The 10,418-nt window shown below is 34.3% G+C and overlaps 1 protein-coding gene across 21 annotated transcripts in view; it reads right to left on the bottom strand.

Annotated features, from left to right (window-relative positions):
* Positions 1-9,802, bottom strand: part of Dennd1a (DENN domain containing 1A) — a 462,364-nt gene extending 452,562 nt beyond the window's left edge. For 3 of the 21 annotated variants that reach the window (XM_048813097.1, XM_048813096.1, XM_048813099.1), the window contains exon 1: positions 8,163-8,917. In XM_048813097.1, the coding sequence (XP_048669054.1) occupies positions 8,163-8,280 (118 nt within the window). In that variant the 5' untranslated portion in view covers positions 8,281-8,917. Of the gene's footprint in view, positions 1-2,564; positions 2,626-8,162; positions 8,977-9,274 lie in introns of those variants that run through there. The other 18 variants (XM_048813086.1, XM_048813098.1, XM_048813085.1 and 15 more) reach the window with 16 other exon arrangements.
* Positions 9,803-10,418: the final 616 nt, after the last annotated feature.

The raw sequence follows: 10,418 nt of genomic DNA, 5'->3' as shown, positions 1-10,418 counted from the left end.
AAAAAAAAAAAAAAAAAAAAAAAAACTAAACAGGCAAATTGAGAAAGGCACAAAATGTTCTGTTTCTTCAGTTCAGTAGCAGGTACATGCATTTTCATTTGTTCTTTAAACTCCATACAAACATACATACTATGTAATTTGTGCGATAGTTTTCAAGTTTTTTAAAAGAATATACACAGAATAGAATTTAAATCCCAACTCCATCAATTAAACATCCCCTTATCTCTAAGCTTTATTTTCAGTACCTGAGCTGGGTTGAAGCTCAGTGGCAGAGTGCTATACATAGCATGCCAGAGGCCCTGGGTATGATCTCCAGCACCAAAAAAAGTAAATAAATAAATTATTCAATACTTGTGGGCCTATTATTTGCCAGGTACTCTTCTGCGTACTGAAATATTCAGGTGTAAACAAAACAATTTCTACCCTCATGGAGCCCTATTTTTATATGTATGTAATTAGAATAATATTTTTTACTTCCTTAAGTAATGGGCAAAAGTTTTATTATAATGAGTTCTCACTAGGCTCACCTCTAGTTTAAAGAAATAATCATTATTATGAGAATCTTGAGAAAATGAGACAGGCACATGTTAATTCTCAAAGCTACACTTCACATTTTAAAATCAGTTTTAAAAGTTCAGTGGGATGAAGTTCCATGCCTATATGCCAAACAAGACTTTTTCTAACTAGCCTGTCAAGTACTTGGGAAGAATTACAAAAATGGCTTAATATGTCTTTTGAGTGAATGACAATTTGTTCCAACTATGCTACTACGAATCAAGATCCATTTCACTGGAAAATTCAAGATAAGTAAAAAGAAAAGCTAAAGTAGTTTCATCAGAAAACTGTAAGAACACTTGTTTAGCTCATTTATAAAGCCATCTCTCCACTGATTTTCTATACAAGCCTGTTTTCTCTTCCCCCAAATTAACATTATTTGATTTTTCTAACCACTACACATATAGGTAATATCAGCCAATAATTTTATGGAAGATGCCATAAGACTAAAATTAAAATGCTGGTTCTAAAACTTAGAGGTTTCCAACCTAGATAAGTTAGCCTTTCTGAGCCTCAGTTTCCTCAAACCTAAGACCCATTTTATTGAATTATCCAAGGTTGAAAAAGATAATATCAAGAAAAGTAACTGAGACATACTAAGGACTCAATAAGTAAGCTCTTTCATTACTACTGTTCAAGCTTGTTGTGACTCACTATCCTTAATATTATTGAAAAAGAAAATGATGATAAATTTAGTTGGTATCTCTCAAGAATATTTAAATCTGTAATAAAACTTAATTCTCTAAAAAAAAAAAAACCTTCATTCTCAAAAGAGTTTTGCATGTGTGAGCGCACACATGGGTGCGCGCACACACACACACCCCCCATACAACTTCAAAACAGACAGCATCGTTTAAATTCATTTTTGTAAATGTCTAGTAATAGTGAATATCCTCTGTAACCATAAATTCAAGCAAAATTCCTCAACCACAATTACAGTTTTCTAAAATGAAAGCTAAAATTCAAACTAACTGAGGCATATTCTCAACCATTAAGAGGGACTTTAAGCAAAGGTTTTTTCTTAAGGCTAACACTCAGGTAAATGAACAACTCAGCTACCAAAACACCGAGGCTTATGCATTGCTTTCACAAAATCCTCACAAGTTTCTCAATTTGATTAGCCCCTTCTTTTTAAAAAGTGGTCACTGGACTAATGCATTAAAAATGCTGTAAAGGGAGTGGACACAGGTGGAAGCTGGTCTACTGAGCAGCCCTGAAGAACCTGATGCTGCCACTCTCCCAATGCTAACTTAGCGTCTGCCAGGAAGAGTGCCCATAGCAGGCTCAGAGATGCCAGCTACAATGAGCAACGGGTGTTGGAAATGCATTCCTGAGTTTCTGCATGGCCAGCAACATCTAATCATGGAAGATTACAAGCTGATCTCTCTTGCAAGAGCACCCTCTTCTGAGACGTTTGGACACACAGGCTGAATTCAGCCTTGGCAGCTTTCCAGGGTGAGGTGATCCCCTTGGTTTTCTGGAATCCTTAAGTAAAGGTGAGTTCTTAAGCAAATACACCAGCTTCAGTACAAAAATAAAATGTGGCAAAAAGACAGCATAAAAAATAAAGAACAAAGTAAATCAAAAATCTCAAAATGGGGCTGGGGACATTGCTCAGTCGGTAGAGTGCTTGCCTCAATCTCCAGCACCACCAAAAAAAAAAAAAAAGGTGGGGAGCTGGGGTTGTGGCTCAGTGGTAGAGCGCTCACCTAGCATGCGTGAGGCACTGGGTTCAATCCTCAGCACCACATAAATGGCAAGTGTTATACACGAAGAAGTTCACTGGTACCATTTATGACAGAATCCTGGACGCAATCTAAAGACCTAATCACACGTAAATATAGCATATACATTTGATACAACAATTCATAGTAACTAAATGATTTTTACAAAGCTATATTAATAATTTTAGGGTAAGCTAAAGACTAACTGAGGGAAGGAAAAAACACATAGCAACAATCCAGAAAAAAATGATATATATTTTTTCTAAACATAATATTCACACATACACAAAAGAAGACTGCAAACTGGGCACGTTGGCACACGCCTGTAATCCTAGCAGCTCAGGAGCTGAGGCAAAGAAGAAGACAAGGAAATAAATACACCAAAACATTAACAGCAGGTATTACTGAGTGATAATTTCTCTCTTTATAATTTTTTCAAAATTTTTAAAATTTGATGCATACTCAAGAACTAATCACTAAACAAGTTACTAAAAATTTGAGGAATAGAAAACAATACACTAGCATAAGCTGACAATATGTATTAAATACCCTAAGAAAAAATTTAGTATATATATTCTTAATTGCAATGGGAATATAACATACCACAATATGAAAAAAAAGTGTAAGAATAAAACTCCCACAGAAGTTTTCTGCTTTCTAACTTACCTTCTCACAGAGGGATTTAATGCCTTTAGGGAGATGGAAACAAATTTCAAAGAGAAGATTATGCCCAGACAGTAGTACTGTACAAGGTAAGGTTTATATCTAAGTTTGCTCAGATACTTTGGTACACATCAGAGATTCAGATTCTAGAAACAAAGACCAATATTAAGGCAGATTCTTCACAATCATCTAAAATGGCAAAAATAATACATTAAATAATATAGGAAAAAGGCAAACATAACAGTCTTGGTGGTGCATGCTTGTAATCCCAGTGACTCAGGAGGCTGAGGCAGGAGGATTCCAAGTTCAAGGCCAGCCTTATCAACTAAGCAAGAGCCTATCTCAAAATCAAAAAGGACTAGGGATGTAGCTCAGCAGTATAGCACCCCTGGGTTCAATTCCCGGTAATTAAAAAAAAAAGTAAACACAAGAAGGTTATAAAAGTAGACAAAGGTGTCTAAAAATCAAATATTCAGTGACAGCTTAGTCAGTGGTAATAGCAACTAGGAAATTTTACAATTTCCAAAGAAAACAAGCAGTATCATAAGTTTGTCTATATAGCCAAATTTTATTCATACAATCTTTGGAAAGTGTTCCCTTCACTGTTAGGGGATCTTCCTATAATTTCGAAGACAGATCACATGTCTCTTCCATGGGAGTCATGAGACGTTTATCATAAAACAGAACCTGTGCGGAACAGTTTCATGTTTTCACTAGTGTACACATTAAAAATAATCAATGAAAAAAATAGCTATCTTTAAAGTTTAGTAATATTATGGGCTGGGGATGTGGCTCAAGCGGTAGCGCACTCGCCTGGCATGCGTGCGGCCCGGGTTCAATCCTCAGCACCACATACAAACAAAGATGTTGTGTCCGCCAAAAACTAAAAAATAAATATTAAAAAATTCTCACTCTTTAAAAAAAAAAAAAAAAAAAAAAAGTTTAGTAATATTTTTCACCAGCCTTTCTCACATGTCATCTTTTTAATTTTAGATAATTTTGTAGGTGTGATTTGATGTACTTGATTACTCTGTAAACTATATTTTAAGTAGAAGCATAGCATACCTTAGTAATTAGGGTTTATTTAATTTCCCAATTTTTACAAATCATGGATGAGGAAAGAAATTTAGAGTTTAACTTTTCCAGATATTAATCACATAACAGAAAACTAAAATCCTTGGTAAGACCTAAATGTGAAAGACAAAACTTTAAATCTCTTAGAAGAAAATATCTTTATATTGGGAGCACAGGGAAAATATTAATTGTACTATATGAAAACCAAAATATTTTGATCAAATATTCTAAAAACAGTAAAAACAAACCGTAGACTGGAAGAGGATATCTGTAACACATAATTATATAATTAATATCCATATTATGCAATTTCTTATAAATCAAAGAGGAAAAAAAGTAAAAAAAAAAATAAAGTTTTAAGAAGAAACTTGAACAGGTCACTTTATAAAAGAAGATAGAGGGCTGGGGATATAGCTCAGTTGGTAGAGTGCTTGCCTTTCATGCACAAAGCCCTAGGTTCAAATCCCAGCACCACAAAAAAAAAAAAAAAAAAAAAAAAAGAAGGTATCAGATATCCAAGATATCTTATAATAAGCATATGAAAAGGTACTCAATCTCTTTAGTCATCAGGAAAATATGAATAAAAACAACAGGGAGATACTATTATACAACCATCAAGTTAGCAAAAATCAAATTGAACCATACCAAGGGCTGACAAAGTGGTAGAGCAATAAGAATTATTAAGCACTGAAGACAGGAGTATAGACTAGCACAATCAGTTTTGAATATCAGTTTAGCATGATCCAGTAATCAAGTATTATATATTCTACAGAAATGCCTGCTTACATGCGCCAGAATTTATGTGTAAGAAAGATCACAGCAGCCATTGCTTGGAATAGCCATGTTCCCAACAATATAATGAATAATTTATGATATAATTTTATACTGTATTTACATACTGATGAAAAAATAAATGAATGCTGTTACATACAACAGAGAGGACCCTTACAAACATAATCAAGTAAAAACAGCAGCAAAACTATATACTGAGGAATTTTTTTTCTATAAAATTCAGAAATAGGTTTGATTATACTTTTTAAGGAGGTAAACTGATATAATGAAACTATTAAGAAAAACAAAGGAGGATTGGGGTTGTAGCTCAGCGGTAGAGTGCTCGCCTCACATGTGCGAGACCCTGGGTTCGATCCTCAGCACCACATAAAAATAAATAAGTGAAATAAAGGTATTGTGTCCAACTACAACTAAAAAATAATAAATATTAAAAAAAAAAAGAAAGAAAAACAAAGGAATGGTTACCAGAAAAGTCCAGATAGTGGTAACCTCTGAGAAGGGGAGTGAGGAACATCTAGGGTGCTGGCCAAGCCCACCTCTAACATTTATAAGTCCTAGAAAGGGTACAAAGGGAGACCCACAGACCACATGTCTAATAATTTAAAAGTTACACAAGCTTACAAACTATTAAATAAGTTCTACCCTATCATGATAAATATACATTAATAACTTAAGGCCACAGTCAGCATTTGTGTATTCCCTAGGGTTCCACAAAGAAATGTGGTGGTGCCAGGAGCATGCCACAGCTCACTGCCATTGCCCCCTTCTGTATCCACCGCAGAAGGGACTTTGCACACAAGTGCAATCCCCCCACTGACAAATCTAAAGGTTTGCCCCATATTCTACTCCCCACCAACAGCAACCATTAGGCCTTGGAGTAAATATACCAGCAGCTCAGTCCATCCTCAGGGGGATAGACCCCAGAGGAGAGACTTGTACAGGTTCTGAAAGTCAGCTCCGAACCATTCGGGCAAGAAATTCTGAAATCCTAGATACTCAAAGCAGGGTCCAGGATGAAAGGGTTCAGGCTCCAATTGAGCAAGTCCCATACAGAGGATCAGGCACTCCTTGTATCAGAAGATAAGTGCCCAACTAGGGCCCCCTAAAGCAATGGCCTCCTAAACAACAGGGCCAGGTCAAGGGTCCCTCCTGTCAGGATAGGTATCTCCACAGAACCATGCAACATTGTAACTTCTAACCCAGATAGTGGTAACATGGCCACTTACTTCATACTTTTTCTATTTTGATTTGTTGTTTGTGATGCTGGGGATCAAATTCAAGGCCTTGCACATGTGAGGCAGGTGCTCTACCACTGAGCTAACCCCCGACCCATGAACTATTCTTTTAAGTTTTTCTTTCAAAATACATTGTTAAAATCCTAAAGTTTAACCCAGAAAAGAGTTGCATATAAAAAAAAAAAAAGGAGAAATTAGATGGCTAGGATAAGGGGGTAGGATAAAGACTTTGTTTTATTCATTCTTTCATCTCATTTGTACCTTTCAAAATTTGTTTATATCCAAAAAAAGTCATGGCTCAGTGATAGCACACTTTCTTGCCTGGCACATGTGGGGCACTGGGTTGAATCCTCAGAATCACATAAAAATAAATAAATAAAATAAAGGTATTGTGTCCGTCTATAACTAAAAGAATATTTTTAAAAAATTAATTTTTACTTCATATGCAAACAGAGATATGAAAAATTGTGGTTTATGTGTGTAATAAGAATTGTAATGCAAAAAAAAGTACATGTATAAAGGCATGAATTGGCATGAACATACTTTATATACAAAGATATGAAAACTTGTGCTCTATATGTGTAATAAGAATTGTAATGCATTCCACTGTTGTGTATTTAAAAAGATAAAATCAATTTAAAAAATTAAAAATAATAATTAAAAAACTAATTTGAATTTTCACAGGGAAATCCTAGAATATTGAAAGAAGAAAACATTAGCAACTGTAGAAATAAAACCTTTTATCTTTGAATTTATCTGTCAAATCATAGCCATCATGGAATAACTACTCTGTGAAGTTAGCTCATGCAGGAGTTGTTGCATGTGAACACTTACCTGATAACACAGTACATCCCTTCTAAACCCAATGAACAATAAGACACAATAGGGATGTTTTACCTTCTGAGAATCAGAAATTTGTAATATGCTTCACAGCCTTCCTAAAATAACCCAGGAGACAGAATATAGTTTTTCAAATTTTCTATGAAAGAAAATTCTTTCATTTTAATATTAATATCACTGCAAGTAACAGGAATAGACACATATGCTATATTCGCTGACCCCAAGAGGTAACTTAGCAGAGCAAAGAGAACTTGAAACAAAAATCTTGGCTATTCCACATAGTAGTTACACAAACTCAGTAAGTTATTTTACCTGAGATTCTATTTTCTCACAGTAATGATGAGAATGTCACTCAACTAACATTAAAGGTTGTAGTGTAAGGTTAACAATACAGATATCAAGCAAGTAAAGCAAAACAACAGGGACTCAATTAAAGACAGCTAAGTTTATTATTACAATCTAATTAAAATAACAAAATAGAAAACATGCCCAAAGTTGTAAAGCCAATTAAGGATATAACTACCATTAGAATCCTGATTACTGCAAATTTCCAATCTATGGTAAATTCATTCTCCCTAAGCACCAAATAATAAATGAGAGTGTTTGTGTGTATGAACCCAAAGCCCCTAACATTTGTCAAAATGCATCTCTCTCTCAGGAATCAAGAAAAAGAACACTAGATCGTAAGGTTACTTTTCTCACTAACCAAAAAAATTTTAGATCAAGAAGAGATATACACAGCCTGTTCAAGATTCCCTAAACTTATATAAGACCCTATTGTCCAGGATACATATCCAAATTAGACCAAAAGCTAAAACAGAGAAGGTGTTTCCTTCAAATAGTCTCCAAACTTCTTTTTTACCATCAGCATTTGCTAAACTAAGTTCACTTTGCGCATCTCCTTTCAGTTTAATGGCAGAGAATTCTCTATTATATTGTACCCCATAATCTAATTCTAAGCCTTGCTCATTAGCAAGGTGACAACATTTCACATTAAATAGTTGACTTCCAGGCAACTGTGACAGATGCAAATGAAGATTCAATCATTACAATGAATAATGCCATACTTTAAGCCTGCTATCTCAGTGACTCCAATTCAGCATATTCACTGTGCTTTTATTCTCCATTCTTCCTAGGATAATGTGGGCATGAGAAAAAAGGGAAAGGCACTTACATAGACTTAAAGACAAATAACAGTTTATTCACATATTGTTCCATGTGCATGGCTATCTCATACAATAATGAAACACATCATATCATAATTGAACATGCAAAGTACCTGAAAGAGTGCCACCTGTCCGAGGATAGGCTACTTCCACATACACTTCAAATGTGGTCTCTGGGTTTTGCCTATAAAAGAAACAGATTGTGATTACTGACAAGAACTGAGGTGGCATGAGGCAAAACCTATGGGCTTAAAATCATTAGCATGCAACTAAATAGCCAATGAACTTTCTACAAACTACTCAACTTCTGCACCACAACCTTCCTAATCTACAAAATAAAAATCAGCTAACTAGAATTACCATAAAACTTTTGGAAAATAGCAAAAATTGTCTAGGCATAATGTCTGGCAAATAAAAAGTTAGCCATTACCATTATTTGACAAATGTCATATTTCCAACTTCCATAGCTGGATCTCCAAATCCATAAGTAGAATTTTGAAGAAACCCAATAAAAAAATAGCCCATTCTGCTTTATTCCAAAATGTAACACTCATATGATAAAATAAACATGCTGTTTATAGCTTTTAAAGACTGAAACAAGATAAACAGTGCCCTACCTTATTAGACATTGTGAAAACAGGATGCTAATCTAAATTAAAGATACTGTTTCCACATAGTGACTTTCACTTGTACTGGCAATGGCAAGTGTATAAAAGTTCATTATTATTTTTTTACCTTTTATGTAATATATTCATATTATGTATTTATTTAAAAGATCACAGCACTGGGGCTGAAGTGGTAGCTCAGCAGTAGAACACTTGCCTAGCACGTGCAAGGCATGGGTTAAACCCTCAGCACCAAATAAAAGTAAAAATAAAGGTATTGTGTCCAACTACAACTAAAAAAATATTTTAAAAAAGATCACAGCACTAATAGATTTAAGAGTTAATAATTCTGGATGATAAAGAATATTATTGTTATATTATCTTCGTATTTTCCCTTTAATATCAAAACTACAATAAAAGATTACTTCTAAGTTGAATGAAAATCACTTACCAGAAGAAAATATTCTTTCAAATGTCTATAACTAAATTCTATTTTAAACCTGACAACAAAAGTCAGATAAGAAAAACTGAGTTGCCTAATAGTGTCTAAGGGTTAATTTAAATCACAGAAATACTTTGAATTTTTCCCAGTAAAGTCTAAAACTTTTCAAAATAATTACATCATTTATCTCATTTCATCTTCATCATAACCCTATGAGGAAGGTGTGTCAGCCATGACTTTCAACATGCAGGTGAGGAACCTGAGACAAAGAGAGTCTAAGTAACTGGTCTGTAGTCCCACAGCTAATTAGAAACACAGCCAACACCAGAACTCAGCTCCCAGCCCTCAAATTTCATGTTTCATTGACTCAAAGGTGAACTCTCATCCTCCACCCTTTCACAACTCTTGCAGCCCATAGCATTTTACAATTCTAAATGGCAGCAACTTTTTCTTTCTTAGTAATATACAAAATAATAGTTCATCTTATAGGTAATCGTGTCTTAAAGTCAATAAAATATGATAATATTTCCTCTAATTCCTTAGAAATAGAAAGCAAAATGTGTTTTGTGAATCAAGAAGCTACTTATTTATCCTGTGGAGGATCATCATACTTTCATTGGAAAGAAACATGGACTTTTGCTTTAAACATGTGCCTAGAGGATAAAAAGAAATGACTGCTCTGAAATGCAAGGCACTTAAATACAACTTCTCAAATATAATATTTTTTAAATGAGACACTAAATCAGAATCTTACTTTTAAAAAAATAAAGTTTGAAGAAGGCCTTAAAAAAAAAAAAAAAAAAAAAAAAGTCTTGCACACTTTTTTCCCTAAAAGAAGGTACAAAATGACCTACGAAGTTTGCACCCTTTGACACATTTGTGGAAAATACCATATGGAAACATCCCATTCATTAAGAAGCTCTCAAGGTAGAGCATTTGATGAAAGAAAGGAGTATTCTAATGTCATCTTTCATAAATAATAGGTAGTTTAATCTGAAATCAGAATTCCCTCCAAAACCTAAAAATATCTTTAAGACTATCTTGCAACTGATTGAATTTCATCTCAGAATTTCATTCCTCTGCATTTAGAAAATAGTTTTACATAGTAGTACATGCCGGTAATCCCAGTTATCAGAAGGCTAAGGCAGGAGGACTGCAAATTCAAGGCCAGTCTCAGCAATTTAGTGAGGCCTAAGCAGCTTAATGAGACCCTGTCTCTCTGTCTCAAAATAAAAATTTTTTTAAAAGGTAGGGAATGTGACTCAGTGGTTAAGCGCTCCTGGGTTCAATCTCCAGTTTAAAAAAGAAGAAAGCAAGCAGTT

Source organism: Marmota marmota, unplaced genomic scaffold, assembly GCF_001458135.2.
Source record: "Marmota marmota marmota unplaced genomic scaffold, marMar, whole genome shotgun sequence".
NCBI lineage: Eukaryota > Metazoa > Chordata > Mammalia > Rodentia > Sciuridae > Marmota > Marmota marmota.
The sequence above is the reverse complement of the archived record's forward strand: the minus strand, read 5'-3'. Positions and strand labels throughout refer to the sequence as shown.